This window comes from Dermacentor silvarum, chromosome 1 (genome assembly GCF_013339745.2).
Source record: "Dermacentor silvarum isolate Dsil-2018 chromosome 1, BIME_Dsil_1.4, whole genome shotgun sequence".
NCBI classification, from domain to species: Eukaryota; Metazoa; Arthropoda; class Arachnida; order Ixodida; family Ixodidae; genus Dermacentor; species Dermacentor silvarum.
In genome coordinates this window covers 221,932,237-221,950,111 of record NC_051154.1, presented here as the reverse complement: position 1 = coordinate 221,950,111, position 17,875 = coordinate 221,932,237, and the positions used below count along the sequence as shown (strand labels likewise).

The 17,875-nt window shown below is 45.5% G+C and overlaps 1 protein-coding gene across 1 annotated transcript; it reads left to right on the top strand.

Annotated features, from left to right (window-relative positions):
• The first annotated feature begins 624 nt into the window (after positions 1-624).
• Positions 625-16,972, top strand: LOC119451590 (collagen alpha-1(V) chain). Its single transcript, XM_037714492.2, has 15 exons — positions 625-735; positions 850-903; positions 1,646-1,699; positions 1,992-2,099; positions 2,192-2,245; positions 2,594-2,647; positions 3,700-3,753; positions 6,919-7,026; positions 8,340-8,393; positions 8,814-8,849; positions 8,939-8,974; positions 9,061-9,078; positions 10,641-11,122; positions 14,112-14,403; positions 16,381-16,972. The coding sequence occupies exons 2-15, from the start codon at positions 901-903 to the stop codon at positions 16,516-16,518; spliced, it is 1,491 nt and encodes a 496-aa protein (XP_037570420.1). The 5' UTR covers positions 625-735; positions 850-900; the 3' UTR covers positions 16,519-16,972.
• The last annotated feature ends 903 nt before the right edge of the window (positions 16,973-17,875 follow it).

Sequence of the window (17,875 nt, the reverse complement as noted above, 5' to 3'; positions counted from 1 at the left end):
GTTTCATACATTTTTAACTACGTTCACACCGCCGTCTCTTTTCGTCGTTCCAAGCTCGTGCGTGCCTAGTTTCCTTCTTCTCTCCTGAGGCGGCGGCACCGTCGTGTGTTGTCGGCAAGACAAGCTGCCAGTCTCTGTTTTGAATTTCACTTCTCTCGTCGTAATGGGGAGGCCGCGTATAGTGCGCACTCCCGAGGAGCAGCGCGCCTTCGAATAGCGACGGCGAGAACAGATATGAGAATGGAATAGGCGGCGGCGGGCATGCGGCAAACACCGATAAAGATGTGTGCCGCCTATAAAGACAAATAATGACTACCCATCAAGACTAAATGTGTGTGTGTACGCGTGTGTACCACCGATGAAGTATAAATGTGTGCGTGTGTGTGTGCGTGTGTGTGTGTGCGTGTGCGTGTGCGTGCGTGCTTTTCGTCGCGATGACCGCCGCCGGCGCTCAAGACAATAAAATGTGTTCCTACCTTTGATCAAAATTCTGTGTCACCTCTGCGTCGTGTGCTAAAAGGACTTCGATGGTCATCCAGCTTCACAGAGTGAAACGGCTTATGATTTTTTTTTACTGGCGACCGCCAGTTAGGTTCGATATATTTATGTAACTATACCGCGTAGAAGCGATTGTCCATTCTAGAGCCTTTTGCACTTATTTGTGTCTGAAACTGATCGCAGGGTCCACCGGGCTTTCCGGGGCCTCCGGGTGAAGCTGGACTGCCGGGGATAAAGGTGAGACGATAAAATGAGTTAGTTGAGCACGTCGTGATCAGTCTCGTTTTACCACGATATCCTTCTAAGAACAGGCATACATGCTCATATTTAGTTTTGTTTTCTTGTTTAAAGGGTGAAAGAGGCATTGACGGAGTGGACGGCCTGCCAGGCGAGCCTGGGCCAATGGTAATAATTTTTTTCACCAATTTTTAGTTTGTCCTGCGAATTAAAGTAACGCCTAATGTGCAAACAACTAAAGGTGAGCACGTCGTGAAAGGTTGATGCCGTAATAGCTTTTTATTTTCTAGCTTTTTTTTGACAATATCACTTCGGGACCGCATATATTTCTGGAATTGTGGGCTAGTGGTTGTTGGGAAACATAGTTCTTTCTTGCTTCTTAGAAGTTAGACTTAAATGCCATTTCAGCTGGCGATCCAGCTAAAGGAGACGCCCCGGACGGTGCAATTATCGATAGTTTTTCTCAAAGCTAGGCCCGCCTAGGACTATAGCGACACTTTTTCTACTCTTATGAAAGCTGTCTGTATTTGATAACATAGCCGTACTTAACAGAAAAAGAGAAGGAACTATTTTTTCAGTGTTACTTTACTGTATTATGGAACAGAATGTCCCCAAACAACTAGTGAGTAAAACGCTTTAGATACAAGGAAAACGTCATTAAAAATAAAAGTCCATGTCAGTGTGCAAGTTATGTATAGGCAGCGCTGCGGAATAGGTGCTTCGTTACGCCACTATTTGGTATTCTTCGGTGCGCTTTAGCTCATCTAAGAGCATCGTTACGCCTCAACGCTTTGGTAGCGCTGTTATCTACTGAAGGGTGTGCGAGCGTTTTGCCGGGTTCAGTTATTTCATTACGTTGCCGAATTGTCGCGGGAGTAGTGCATAATTGAAAGGTTCTCGCATTTTTTAGGGTCCGAAAGGCGAAATGGGCAAGATGGGAACACCTGGAGCACCTGGAAAGCCGGTAAGGCTGCATTTGTAGAGAAATATGTCCTGAGCCGGGGACCATGCACCCATTTCATTTACTTGCACTCTGCTCCGCCTTGCATGCTCGATAAACGCGGCTTTCCTCAGTCTGTTTTTTTTTAATGCAAAGAACTAAGTCGCGTATGCTAAGTGAATTGCCGATATCTTTGGTGCATGCAACATGTTCTTCTTCGGGCGGAAAATAGACAGCTCATCTCACGGGGTATTAATGCTATCAAACGACCTGCTGCGTCACTTAACATTTACTGTCGCTTCCAACTGCGACCCAGGGCCCGATGGGTCCAGCCGGCCTCCAAGGGGACGTCGGTCTTCCGGGAGACAAAGGTGACAAGGGCCAGATGGGGCCACTGGGACTACAGGGCCCGACAGGACCACCGGTTAGAGTTTCCTATTTCTTGGTTGTTCACACTTTATTATTCGGGAATCGATTATTACGTGAGAAATTAACGTGTCACGGTTATTATCGCAGGGTCCACCCGGACCAGCGGGAGCACCAGGTCTGCGAGGGTCACCGGGCCCTGCGGTGAGTGTGACGAAGTTGTGCGCCATTATTTGCTGGTTCAGAAGCTGTTTTGATTCCAAAAGAGTGCGGTTTGAATGCGGCGATTTGGGGGTTGCCAGGTGTGCACGAGAGCCTTAAGCAATTGTCAATAATGTGGAACAGTAAGTAGGCTGGGTTTTAGCGCTCAAGAGAGAGGCATTTAGGCTTTCGAGCGATTGCGTGCGCTAATGACAAGAAAAGTTTATATGAGTCATGAGTCGCTCTCATTGACTATTAACGTTTATAGGTGCATCTGTACCCCTTGAATTTTCGTATAGTTAACGAGGGAGTGGTCGCGTGTTCTCATAGTGTGCGCATTTTCTTTTATAGGGTGACGTTGGAGCGCCTGGCTTAGTGGGGCCACCTGGCCAACCTGGAAGTGTGGTGCGTATACAAAGCAGTGAATTAGTGTCTCTACATGCTATTCTGTACCTAATTCATAACAGACCGTTCTCTGAAGAAAATATATTTTGCTTGGAAAGGCGCTAGCGCCCTCTTGTGTTTCTTGAACACAACAGGGGTCTGCGGCCACGTTTGATTGTTTTAGGGAACCTTTTTTACGCTTGAGAGCGCCATTGACAGTCCATATTTACTCGTTATTATCTATTTTTCCTTTTCTTCCTGCTCCCCTAGTGTGAACTAAAAAGCTGGACGCGGTGCTGTTTAATCTCCATGACATTGAATACCTGTCCGTTTTATTTATTTATTTATTTATTTATTTATTTATTTATTTATTTATTTATTTATTTATTTATTTTGACTTGGACATGTTGGCTACAGGCAATATGTCGCCGGCTTCTCCATAACTGTAAATTCTATTCAATTGAGTTTTATTGACAAATATATTGTAAAAAAACATTAAATGCCTAGTAAATTGGTAAATGAATAGATGATGATGATTAGCGAAGTGAAATATTTAAACAATTTCGCAATTCACAGCCAAACGCGAGGCTATGACTTGGAAGCAAAAAAAAAAAAAAACAGGGATGCGGGAGGTGGAAAAAAATACTATATATCACATTCCTCATAGTCTGACGTATATACTGTAGAAAAAAATCTTCGAGTGTTCACAGGCTTTCCACAGACACTTCACAGATATTTACTTAAAAAAACGTAATTTAAACACAATTTTGTAACACCACACGGAAAACATCTTACATAACCAGCGGTGCAGTGTACCAAGCAAATCCTCTCGGATTTGCTTGGAACCACCGTTCGAGCACCAAAAATAACGCAAGGTTTCACCTATTAAATGCAGAAATAAAGACGTTTAAAAAAATAAAAGCGCTAAAATACATAAATAACCCGGGGCCTTCATTAATGTGATTGGGAAAGATCATTTTGTGCTACACAGCGCCACTAATAGATATTTTCTGCCCTATAACCACACTGACTTGTGCTGACCTCTAATTATCCGATTGGAATGTTTCTTTCAGGGCGCACCGGGCGACAAGGGCATGAAAGGTGACAGAGGAAAGCGGGGCCCCAAGGTACGATTCACGCAACCAGAGTTCTGCCATGTTAGACAAAAAAAAAGAACTCTGATTTCTAGTTTTTCTTTTTTTCCTCGGTCCGTTCACTTTTGGTTTTACTCACATAGGAAAGGGGCAAACGAGTCCGGAACGTGAGTGCGCGCCGACTTTATCAGTCAACAATTTTTCCATTCGATCGAAAACACTGCAATCTAGTAGCGAGACGAATTCAAATATGACGATAATTGCGCGCGCGGCAGCAGAAAGTACCGTATTTACTCGTGTAAGGCCCTCACCCCCCCCCCCCCCCCCCCCCTTTACAGAGGGAAAATTTAGAAAAAAAAGCAACATTATATGGTGTCACACACACACGCACGTGCTGGTTAATTTCGGCTAGCCCCGATTACCCTATAGTTGTCCTGCCGACGATGGCATTGTCCATCGCCGTATCATCCACTAGGCACCAAACCTATACCAAATCCACAAAACGGCTACTTTGGTCACCGAATCTGACGAAGCGGCGTGGCGGCGCTGATATTAGACATAGCCGGTAGGTGCAGCGGGTGGCGAGCCGTTACGGGAAGTTCGCGCTTAAAACTTATGCACCAGTGTCTATACATCGGCGATCGGGCGTGAGATCACGTGCACCGGCTAGACTGTTATATGTGGGAAGCGAGTCCCGGGGTGATCAGCAGGTAACTGTCGCGAACGTCTGTCAAGCTCATGTGTGCGCTTATACTGGACGGAACGGCGTAAACTCGCGTGTGGACATAAAGTCAATAAAGCTCCAAATTCGTTTTGCGCAGCACAGCCTATAGACTAAGAGTGTTGCGAAGCCAAGGCCGCGTGCGCGGTATCTGCACTTCACGACAATCCGCTACGCACATCGAGCTGCGCGAGGGTTGAACGCGAAACACACCCGCGCGCTCAACCATCACAGATATTCAAGTAAACTTTACGAATGTATCAATTTTCCGCCGTGCTGGTACTTTAAAAAACTACATGTAGTCGGTTTTACCGTGGCTATTCGTTCTTTCGGACTGACCGCCGCTGAAGACATTTTCGCGGCATTTTCTGCGTCTGAAGAATGGAACGGCGACTGTAATGTGTTCATTACCGCTGCAATGGTTTTATACGGTATGTGGAACCGTGTTTACATGATATTTAGCGAGTTCTATTGTTTTGTTTCAATTTCGAGAAATCCAGCTATTGTTTTATTGCTGCGTCAGTTACGGTATCTAAATTGGTGCGAGAAGAATTGTGTTGGCAAGTGCATATGGTTCACTGTTTCATTGTAATAAAATAAAGCAATATGTCTTGGACTAGATTCGTGAATATATTTAAAATACAAGAAAAGCTCTCGTAACTTAAGTCAGCAGACACACCAACATAAATTAGCTAGCGCCAGCAAGGCCGCAACGTTGGTCCACCACATCATAACATTATTCACAGCACACGCCTCATCTTCAGGTGCTTCCTCTTCTCCCTGTTGCTTTCGCGCGCCATGTTCTTGCCCTTTACAAGAAAGTAAAGCCGTGTAATCGTATAGAACTTCACAACATCGTTTGTGAACTCTTTCTTGTGCCGCTTACAGCCGATCAAATTCGGGGGATTCAGCTGCAGAAAGGATGCAAAGTCGGCGATACACTGTTCCTTCGTAACTCATTTAAACTGAAGCACAGCTTGAAGGCATATAGCACAAATGGTTTCCAGCAGAACGTATGGACACGGACAGAAAGGGACGACGACACACGCTACCAGCGTGTGTCGTCGTCGCTTTCTGTTTGTGTCCATACGTTCTGCTGGAAACCATTTGTGCTATGTGCAACCAACGAGCTCAGGCCAACACTATTCTTGAAGGCATCTTCGAGCGATGCTACCAGTTTCTTTAGTGCTTCGATCAGAAGGGAGCAACAGCCCTGACCTACTCATTCTGTTGAATTCAGCAATGTCCCTGAGCAATCGGAGCACTTGGTTCTTTGCAGGAATAGAATATCAGCCTAGAATCACTTTTCCCTGTAGCAGCGCAGCGGTGCTCGATGTCGCAGGCGCTGAGCACCTCATGTGCGGCTTACAAATTTCCAACGTCGAGGAGCTCATGGGCGTACGCTTTTCGGTGTACCGCTTGCTCATTAACGTCGCCGATACAATCTAGCCGCAGTACCGATACTGAGCAAGCTACTGAGCAGCTCGGGGCGTACATTTCCGCTGTCAGACAGCGGAATAATTCAGCTGTCTTTCTCACAAATTTAGAGCCCGACTTGCAGTTTGGAGCGAAGCAGTAGGTCTCCTTGGTGGTCTTCTTTGGTGGAGCAACGCCGCCGCTAATCTCGCCGGTCATTTTTCCTACCTGGAACATTCCACATCGCTTAGGAACTTACAAACAGTACGAGAGATGCGGAGCTCTTCACCTTTGAAACTGACACGAACAGACGACATACAACTATTCCAATACGGGCTTTATTTTTTTTTGCTCGCCGCCAGTCCGCCAGCCCCCTGTATCAGACGACGCGCGCTGCGGAACCGTTCTACTGACCGCAGCGCCAATTTTGCGTCATGACGCGGAGAAGCGGTGAACTACGCTCCAGAGGCGCTGGTCGGCACACCCACCCATCTAGCCACCGTAGTGCTGGTACTTCAAAAAACAACGAAATCGTTTTACCGTGACAATTCCTTCTTTCGGACTGACCGCCGCTGAAGACATTTTCGCGGCATTTTCTGTGTCTGAAGAATGGAACGGCGACTGTAAATGCGTTCATGGCCGGCTGAGATGTTGCGTTATTTTGCATAGCAGTCTGAGTACAGTTAGAGGCTTCTGTGAGCAGTTATAAGCCTGTCTCGTGTTAAGCCCACACCAAGTAAAATTCAGTAAAAAGTAAGTGCGGGCTTTTTACACGAGTAAACATAGTACTTCCAATCGAGAGGTTCAGAGCTGGGGATTAGTCGTAAGCTATCTCGGAAAATGTAACCACCACTTCTTCATGTAGACAGCGACAATTATGTGTAACCAGTGTTAATTAAATGTGTGCGCCTAGAGCTATATGCCGCCTACTAACACAATCTAACTGCTGTCCTCAGGAATTAGTGACTTAATTTGTCAGGAGAATGGCGTCTGGGGCTACAGATCTGTGCCCGCTGTTACTGTGAGGCACAACTCTTGCGATCTATATTGCTCAAATGCAGGGTCACAGTGGCCTGCTAGGAAGGACAGGCGCCAAGGGCGACACCGGTGAAAAGGGAGAGAAAGGTCAACGCGGGGACACCGGACCTCCAGGACCTCAAGGACCCCAGGTGAGTACCAAACACTCCGTACTTTTGTTACTTGATTCACTTTTACTTTGTGTATTCTTTGCTGTTATAACAAGTGAATGCACCTTTGTTTTTCCCTTCTAGTGTGTATATGAGCGTTATCACCGTAAGGAGAACCGGTCGGTTTATGACACCCTTGCACACGTTACAGAAAAAAAAGCGATTGCAATTACAATTACAATTACTTCATTCGAAAATGTAATTGATAATAGTTACTAATTACTGTTCCGCGAAAGTAACTGTGGAATTACTCAAACGTGATCATTATTTTTGCGTTACATTCCTTCGAACTTTTATTAACATTGCACAGAGGCAGTAAACAGAACCAGCTGACCTGGCACTTTCGATGCATGCTCGGCAGCCCTTCACACATTGCTCATCTTCACTAATAATTGCTTTTCAAAAATTTCGCCCGTCATCTTGCCTCGTTTGTGTTGTGAAGACATCAGCAGCAACACTGAAAACTAACTCGATGTGTGCGCTGGGGGGTAGGATTGTGTTGTAACGTATTTGGATCTTGCTAACGTATATAATGTATATATACGGTAACTCAGCATCTGGGTCCTCTGTGAAGCGCAGCGTTTCAGTGTTGCTGATACTCGGAGAAGATGCTCCCGGATGGGCCAATGAAAAGTTGAAAAAAAAAATCGTCCGTATTTTATTTACAGGCAGTTCCGTCATATAAGTGGCCGTCGCTAATCGAGACAATCGAACCGTCGCTAATCGACCAGTACCTGTTCGATTCGTTGGCCAAGATCTGGCGGAGCGTTCATATGCGAAAATATATACTTAGCTCCTGGGTTTGCTGGTCTGAAAGTCCGCGGGGCTGCTACGTGGCACGATCTCGGCAGTTCTACTGTAGTTCCCGCCGAATTCAGGTTCTCAAAACTTTGTCGCCACTTAGAGCTTGCCTCGTCAATAAAGTAACTGGTTACATGTAATTCGTTACTGAAAAAAATGTAATTGAAATACAGTGACCATTACCGAGTAAAAAAGTAACTCTTAAGTTATGCAATTGCCAAGAATGTAATGGAGTACAAGTAATTGATTACATATAATTCGTTACGTACAAGCCTAGTTTACGATGATAAGTGGTCGCTTCAATAACCTCACCAATAATTTTTGCTAACCCCCTGTTCAGGATTTAGAAAAAATGACATTAATTGCTAAATAAGGATGATTATCAGCCTTGCATTCTCGCATGAAATGCCTCACTAGTTTTCGTTATATACGAATGATTGCAGGGACTTTTTACTGACATAAGCGCTAACGCTATTCCTTTTTCGTTTCTTCAGGGACCCATGGGATTGGAAGGAGCTAAAGGCTCGGACGGGCCGCAGGGAGAGCCGGTACGTGCCGAGAAATAAGCACTTTTTTTTGTTGTGGCGATGACAGTGCTTACACCAATAAATCAGGTCACCTATAAACAACAAATTCGCAGTATTTAGGTACTGAAGATTTCCTAGTTACTATGTGCTGTGGAATCAGAAATTTATTACTAGATATATCTAAGCTTGGAAGCGCGTCGTGACAGAACAAACAGTTAAATAAAGAAAAAAAAAGAACACGTTCGAGGGGCTGGTGCAATGTTGGGTCCTTGCATTTTGGTCGATACATGGCTCCGCTCAGAGACCTATAGATGTTGATCTAGATTTCTTATCTAGATACCCAGCGCCTGCGTTGTGTGCTTCTTTTCTGTGTCCCGTTTTTGAGCTGTTTGCTGAACTAGATGGGTAATCTCTTGATAATTCCTGAAATGCCATTTGCAGGGACCCGAAGGAATTCCGGGGCCTAAAGGTGTTCAGGTGAATAAGAAAATAATGTGCTCATGCGTGCATCGGAGCTTTTTTTGCACTACACTCCAACATAATAATACTTTCTTTTAATTTGACAGGGACCAGCAGGAATGAAGGGTGAAACAGGACCACCAGTACGCAAGAACACATTTTTCTTTGAGACGTATTACGTACTAGCCTTGAGCGTTAGTTTCTAATTTGAGTTTCTGCTCTCTTTCAGGGACCTATTGGACCTCCTGTAAGTAGCTTGTTGCGGAAATGTACGCGGCCGCATGCTATATCAGCACGCGCCATTAGTTCTTGCTTGTGACGAGAAATCGTGTGTATACTTACTCGGCTTTCTTTTAATATAGCTGGGGTGATTGGTATCTGATGTCCTTCTTTATAACTCTTCTGAAACTTTTGAATAAGAAAATATAAATGCTGTAAAGAAGGTAAGTAATCCATGTTTGCACTATAACCTAACAAAATTACGTGTTGACAGTTCCTAGGAGTTGAGCTCCTACAACTTTCAATAAACATTCTGCAGGAAAGCTATATAGAACTTCAGTCAGAAATTCAGCCGCGATCATATTGTTGCAACCTGCAATGAGCTCATGCGTGGAGGGTGCGGTTCTAGAAAGCGCTTGCGGAATTGCGTATGCTGTTTACTGCGATAGCTCAGTCTAGAAATAAAATCAGAAAACGCGTTCAACCGGGCGCAACGACATCTTGGGCGATTTGAACTACCTCTCAATTGATTTATATATTTCGGTCACGTTAGCAGCGTGATATAAAATTTGTATCATTTCGGTATCTGCGACTGGTTAGGCTTTAACTATTCTTTTTGGGTCACTTAAGCCTAGATGAGTATTGATCAGAAGCCCTTTGTGGGAACAGCAGCAGACCATTGGTGATTGCGATCCACTTCTCTAACAATTACTACAGACGGCAAACGCTGCAGGCACCAGTTGCAAGTATATGTTTAGAGCTTGGAAAATGTACATTGAATCAGTTGTGATAAATGTGGAAGAACACTAGACCAAGGTGTTAGGCTGAAATAGTAATCAAACTTGATCAGGGCGGCTACCTTGAATGGGCTGACTATAGAGCCCTATACCCTCTCAAATGGCAGTGGATCACCGAACTAAAATGCAATGCCGAGGCGACTGCTGCAATTAGAGAAAGAAACCAAGTCATGTGCAAGCACTACTTATACAGCCTAGTATTATAAATATTTTGCCGCAGTGTACTAATGTCTCTTGGTGGTTTTCACTCAAGTTAAAATCGTTTTGACTATATGTTTAAGTGGTGCGCTACCACATTGCAGACCTGCGTTTTAAATTAGGAAAAAGTAAGTTAACTATTAAAATCAATTATAACTAATGCATGTGTTAAAAATGAAATTACAAAATTTGTGATCAGTTTGCCTAACACACGCTGTTATTTAAAGAAAACCGTGCATTACTGATTTCTTTGATACTGTTGTTATTATGCCCACAAAACCATGGAAAAAAATGGAGTTTTTTATGACTGAGTGGCCACGACTGCAGCCGTGGCAGCACAAGCAGTCGTGTTTGTGTAGGAAAGGTCACTCAGCATGGATGGTTGGCGTATTGCTTAGGCTGTTAAGGTCATGTTGTCGTCACTTCGGCGGTGTCGTCCTTAAACGTCACGAGTGATGACTGCTGTCAACGAATGACTTCAGTAAGCATTCAAAATGCCCGTTGATTTTCACATGTTGTTGGGCTTGCACTCCATGTCCATACCGCAAGACATGCCAAAAATGCTCTCGATTTGCATTCCGTGTTCATTACATAGGGCCCGCCTGGCGAAGGACCCCAGATACCTCCAGAGATGCTGTTCCAGAGGGACCGCCACAATAGGTTCAAGCGCAGCCTCGAAAAACTTGACAACAGCAGCGTCAAAGACAATTATATTGTCACCTCTGGTGACGATGACGACACTGGCAACGATGAGCACAACTCGACGTTGACAGCGGAACCGCTTAGTGAAGCGTCATTCGAGAGGATCAACCGGACGCTGACGCACATCTTCGCCAATGTGTATATCATGCGGCGCGAGATTGAACAAATCCGGAGGCCCGTGGGCTCGCAGCCCAACCCGTCCCGGTCGTGCCGTGACCTGAAGCTTGCGTACCCGGACACCCCCGACGGCTGGTACTGGGTGGACCCCAACCTTGGCGTGCCAGACGACGCAGTGCGCGCCTACTGCGGCATGCGGGCTGGCGGTGAGACCTGCGTGTTCGCCGACGGAGGCGAGGACTCGGTGCGCATTGCCAGGTGCGGAGGACCAGTGTACTTTGAGCGATAGTCCCGACTAAAGTCAACCAGGTCAAGCAAAATACCACATTGAACAGCCTCTGAGGGGGATTTAAAGGCTCTTACGAGATTTAGTTAGCATTACCGCTGTCTTGGCGGAAAGTGCATTTTCGAAATCTTGGTCAGTTGATTTAAAGGAGTACTGACACAAAAATTTTCGAACTTGTTTTTTCTGCTGTAATAAGTAGCTAATGACCCAGTAATCACGGCGCGAAACCTCATTTGCTTCAGAGCGCTACAGGTAATTATTTGGAGTCTTCTTTGCAGCGACCAGTCCACGTTTCGGTTTCAGAGAGCAACGAGATGGGAGAAGAGGGATTGTAAACTCAGTGAGCACGTGATCGCACAAAACTGTGACGTGTTCAAGCCAGCGCGCTCACAGGCGAGCGAGCTTCGTGTTGCTAGTTCGTCTGCTACGCCTGCATGAGCTTTGTGATGTCGTCGCCGTCCTCGTTTTCGTCGTCCAGCGGCGACTATTTCCTCCAGGCGGGAGTCGCCACCGTATTAGACGTGGTCAACCACTTTTGATTCGATCCATCACAGGCGAGCTGGCGATCGCTGGGAAGCCGTATAGGCCTAGCTCGCTGGCCGTCTGATCCGGGGCCGACGGCCCTTACGATCCGTCCGCAGCTCGTAATAAAGCACTTAATTCATCAACACGATCAACGTCTGCAAATTTATGACGCTCATAACTGACAGTACAATAAGTTTTGCCGACGGCGTTGGTAGCGATGAGAAAACACGTTAGCAAGGCTAGCCGCTTCGTAGAGACGATTGCTGCGGCGGCTGCGCTGACCGCTTGTGAGCCAAAGTCATGCCAAGGATTAACCATATCGCACAACGTTGCATAACATGCACACTCTCGGGGTCACTTTCATAACATGCACACTCTCAGGCCAGCGTCTCGACCAGGGAGGAAAAAAAAAAAGCACCGGAACGATCGGAGCGGCGAGGAACTTGCTCGCCGGCCCCGTCCCGAAACTCGTGACGTACCTACGGTAACGTAGAGTTTTCTTGGTTATTTACAATCCCTCCTGAATCTCACTGTCGCGAGGTGCTGCGCTTTGCGGGTGGCTGCGCGCAGGTACTCTTAAAATTGATTTTAAGTATGTTCTAAGCTATATTCGCCCCTGATATTTTGTAGACGATGTGAGTGTGTCCACCTAAATCGATTTCACGAGTTATCTCGACGTCAAATTTTTGTGTCAGTACTCCTTTAGTTTACATTTTACTGCTGTGTATTTCTATTAACGGACACTTCTGATATGACGTGGCCCCGTTCTTGTAGAGTGGTCAAGTGCTGTAAATTTCAGCAACTCCATTCATTGTGGTATTTCAACAGTTGCCAGCTTATGTTCCTACTTAAAAAATCTAGAACGCCCCTTTATTTCCACGTCGCCACTATCTACAAGAACTGATCTCTTATAATTTTACTAGACTGTCTGCACTGTGCCACTGACCCCGCATTAAGAAATACGTTTTTAACGTCGCAATGACAGATGGTGCAGGTAACGTAATGGTCGCTGTGCCCATAGGGCTGCAAGTACGCACTATGGGTGCCGATAAAGACAACGTACTCGTGCTTCACGAACGGCCCGAGGGTCCCCACACTTAGACAAGCAACCATTCATTATACAATGCCCACCAATGCCAAGAAAAGCAGAAAGTCACTCCTTTCTCTTGCTCTACTATCGAAAAATTATACGTGAAGGTCTAATTACTAAGCCGAATTGAATAGGAAGTAAATGAAACTTGGAGAGGCAACGGGCCGTCATTGAGATCTGTACGTACAGCCTCCGTAGGGTGTGTTCGCTACTCTAGCATACTAGCATGCAGCGGTAGCATTATAGCTCACTTGTCTCTCTGGATGGACAACGTCATTAAAAAAAAGCAAAGGTAGAACCTAGTAGAATTTGTGTTACGCCTATAATTAGTGATGATTCCAGTGTGATTCCCACATTATTTCAAGAGACAAGCTTTATGACGACATGTCTACCAAGCTTTCCTGAGCATATTGTTGGTGTAAATTTCTGTTTGTAGCATCAGGGCCTGTATTCGCATGACTTCTTAATTTACGTTAGAGCGTTTCCTCATTGGCCTGCGTTCGGGGGTCCACTAATGATAACGATCAATGTGATATCGTGACAATCGCCACAGCGATGACCAATCGCCAGTCACACTTACGTAAGAGAAGTATTGGAAACACAGGCCTATATAGTTTTTTTTTTTTATTTCACATGCTCCAAACTCACGTTTTCAATCTCTTTGCGTTTAGCAGCGTATGCCTTTGCAGGCAGGTATAAAACTTAGAACACCTAAATTGTATATGCACACACCTTGTAATTTCAAGGGCTGTCTTGAAGAAGGCCCTAAACACGCGACACGACAAGTAACTTCAACTGCAGGACGTGCTTGAATCGTGGCAGTCTCCGGGCTCTGAATTGCACTCCCCTGTGGCGCTTATTTATAGCATTCCTGCAGGATAGCAGGTCTCAATGAGACTTCATAAATAACTTGTGTGCAAGTGAATTTCGCGCGCGTGTATGTGTTAGTGTGTGCATCTTTTCTCTCTCACTCCCTTTCATCCCTCACGATCTCTCCTGGAGTAGAATACAAATGTCGCCAGGCTAACCTCTCCAGATAACATTAAGCTTTCTCTTTCTTTAAAGCCTCAATTAATGGATGTAAACTGGCCGTTTAAACAGGAGGACGACCTCATGCGGAATTCCAGAAGCTCGTTCACAACTTTCGTTACTAAAGTACTGCACCAAGGCGAGAACGCGCTGTCTGGTGCCGCCGTCCGTTGAGTGCTTCAAACACGCACCAGCATCGAGCTTGCCATCTTGATTGGCGCAATTTCACTGAGAGCTTGCTTTCAGGATATTGCATCGGGAGAGGAATGGCAAATTGTAAAATTCCTATGGGCTACTCATTAACCTCGGGTGTGCAGGTGGGAGAAGCCTTCGTCTCACGCCGCTGACAACGGCTCATTGTCATGGTTCAGCCAGCTCAAGGGTGGCTTCAGGGTGGGCTATCGCACCGTCGGCGACGTACAGCTGCGCTTCCTCGGTCTTCTGAGCACCGGAGCCTACCAGAACTTCACCTTTGTTTGTAACAACGTGAACGCCTGGTACAGCCAACGGACCAAGGACCACGCTCACGCACTTCGCTTCCGGGGCCGCAACGCTGCTCTTATCAGCTTCGAGAAAAACAGTCCCACTGTTCCTGTAGATGACTGCCAGGTACGTATGAACGAACACTTTAGTTTTGGGAACATTGCAAATTAGGGGTATCTGCATGCTGAAAACGGTATTTGCTGTGCTTTAGTTGAAGCTATCCCATACATCTTACTGGTGCACGCGTGTTCTAGAACGTTTACTGGTGTTCTGAGTTTGCAGTTTCGTTCTATAAAAAATGAAATCAACGCAAGTCAGCAGGCTAGTTGGCTAGATGTTAAAGTACATAAAGTACAGCAGATTAAGTACAACCATGCAAGGCAACGAAACAGGGGCCGAATTCACAAAGTTTTTCTTTCGTAAGTACTCTCTGCCATTGGCCAACCACCTTCGATATTAATATGTCCAGCATCAGGATTGGCTGAAATTTTCTCTTACGAACAATTTTAGCGTGAGAAGGTTTTGTGAATTCGGGCCCAGAAGCCACAAGCCGCTTGTGGTGTCGTTTACTATGTCTTGCATACTCGTTTTTTACGCTATGGTCAGAAGTCGCGATGAAGGGAATAACCAATATCGTTAAAAAGACAGCTGTTCCTGTGTTATTTTACCTAAACTTTCTTGAACGGATTTCAAGCCCCCCTGTATATGTATGTAGGGTCTATCGCTTTCGGGTAAAAGAAAATAATTTCAGATTCTACTACCTCGAACAAGTTTTATGAAAATCAGTCTAACTCGATTTCTCCTCTAAGAAATGTCGCATTTTCGCAAAGGGTAAGATTAAATGTTGGTGTTACAAAACGAATTGCGAAACGCATCGCATTTTCTCCACGTCGCGTACACGCAGATGGCGGTATTGTGCTAAGCCCCGAACGCAGCGCTGACGTTGTTATGCATTGCTATTGGCGAGCGGTTGCTGCGATGTTGTGAGGACGTTTTCTCAACTAAGGTACATTCAAAAGTCCGACATGTCCAGGGTGAACACAGAAATGCTCAAAGTGCCAATTATAATGTACGTGAACAAGGGTCTTGCAAGATAAAAAAAATCATCACATTTCTCGCGATGCATGCCCGTGTGCACCACCATTTGGACATAATTTTTTCCCTTTGTTGCAAGAAGTTCAGACAACAAAAGAAACGGGATCGTCAAGTCCGCCTCTATTTATTGTATTTTTCTGTGCGGGGGGGGGGGGGGGGTTACGTGCCAAAACCATGGTCTTATTATGAGGTACGTCGTCGTAGTGGTGGACTACGGATTAATTCTTACCATCTGGGGTTCGTTAACATGCACCCGATGCACAGTGCACGAGCATTTTTGCATTCCTCCCCCATCGAAATGCCGGGGTCGAATCCACAATCTCGAGCTCAGCAGCGTAATGCCATAGCCCCTGAGCTAGCGCGGCGGGTAAAAAATTGTCTTTCAGGACAGAGTTAAACTTTTTTTAAATGAAATAAATAGAAAAATAAAGAGACAAATAAATAAATAAATGCGTGGAATACAGTTAAATTTCCTTTTATGGAGTTTTGCGTTATTGCTATGTCGACTTCTCAGTAGAGTTGGCTCCTTCAAGTTGGGGTCATTTTGCGCGACCTTTCAGACAGGCAGCAGTTGTTCAAAGCGAGGCCAATAGAGCCACCTTGTTTGTTCAGAGCTTACGTGGAGAGATTGAGCAGCTTATGAGTGTTCGTGCCCGAATGAATTTCTCTTTCTTTCTGAAAATGAAAAAAAAAGAAATCCGAGAGCCTGGCTGACTTCCTAGTCAGCAGTCATCGACGCAAACGTCTATACCCGAAAAACGTGATCACCACTTCTATTTCTAATATTTATTCGTATGCTGTCTACGCACCTGCGACTCCATATTTGTAGCAGGTGTCCGTGCGGACGGTGACACAGAGGGAAGGCTCATGTCGTTGCTCCTGGGCCTCTGTTTTTCGACAGCAGGAACTTGTAATTGGGGGTCATGGTGTTGTGTTGCAGACAGCAGTGGTAATTTAGGCTGTTTGAAATTGAAGCTTTCATTTCGCGTTTATACTCCGCAATTTCAGTACCGGGATGGCAAGACGGTGTTCGTGTTCAAGACCAAGGAGCCAGCCATACTGCCAATTGTAGACTTCCAGCCATCCGACTTCGGCGGCGAACACCAGTCCTTTGGATTCGAAATCGGGCCAGTTTGTTTTCAATAAAATGAAAAAAAATGTTTTTTTGCTTAGGTGTCCCAGAAATAGCATATAGAACAACGTTCGCGACATATTGCCGTGAGAAAAATACCACGACACCTATAATGTACTGCGGCTTTTTAGTTGATATTTTATACTTTGGGACAATTGGAAGCGGGGGAAAATGTCCATTGGGAAAAGTTTGGAATTCTCATTTTGGAAAAACCTGTACGCGTGCTGTACGAGCTGCCTGTATTCATAATAAAGTAGTGTCGAGAGACGGAGCACACACGATATTTCCAGAAAGCTTAATCTGTTGCAACTTCTCGGATGATCGCCCAACTAAGACAGTAGAATGCGCGCATAGAAAGCGCGAAGTGAGAAATAAATGTGATGCAAGCAAAGCGATATGCTAAAAGGCTATCTTTATACGCGCAGAACATATGCATATAAGAGTGATAGAGATAGCATGGGAGAGGTAAACGAAGGAAGGACAACATAACTGCAGCGCATCTCATAAGATTAAGAAAAACGTGCAGTGATCTGTCCTGCATAAACACTTTTTTGTTTTATTTCGCTAATATATCACACATGAGTGACTGAAGACAACAAATAGAAGCCTGAGCAGAGGACAATGGCTGTATTTTGTTATTGAGTTTAATTCTTAACCTAAGCGAAATGAAGACCTACACGAGCAACAACGATCGGAGACTACCATACCCATGTCACCGTTGTATTACATGCAATGCGGTTTCTGGGCTTGTCGATAACACTTAATGCCTATGCGACTCTTCTATTAGCTGTGATGTTATCTGCTATATATGTGGCACGACTAGGAGGCTTAGTGCAATAAAATTTTAGTGAGGATCGAGAGTTTCGTTTCATTACTGGCAGTCTAGTTCACGGAGAAATTGCAGAAAGTAAGCAAGAATTAAGAAAACGTGAGTTACCATCATGACATGCTACACACGCTTTTTTGTGTTGGCACTGCTGTGGGCGCGAGCCTGAAACTTCCGGCTTGACGCCGTTGGTATTTACTACATAGCGCAGGCGGTTGCACGGCATAAAGAATACGATGACTTTTCGGAGACGAAAACCTCTACGGAACGCTTATATTTCGCAGAGGGCAGTGCAACGGCACGGCTTCAGCAGCTGCAGCTCCCGGACCAAACCTTGCGCCTTTAGCACGTGCGTGACGACACCAGGCGCAATCCCACCATGGGCGGGTTGCAATTTGGGGCCGAAGTCAACAGCACGCACAGCGCTTCCTGGTATTCGTTCATGACAGGGCCCGCAAACGGGCAGGGGGCTTGCGTTCCTTTTGTATGTTTTCGAGAATAGGTGGGAACACACGAGGAGGCCAGCCGCTGGCGTCAGAGAAGAG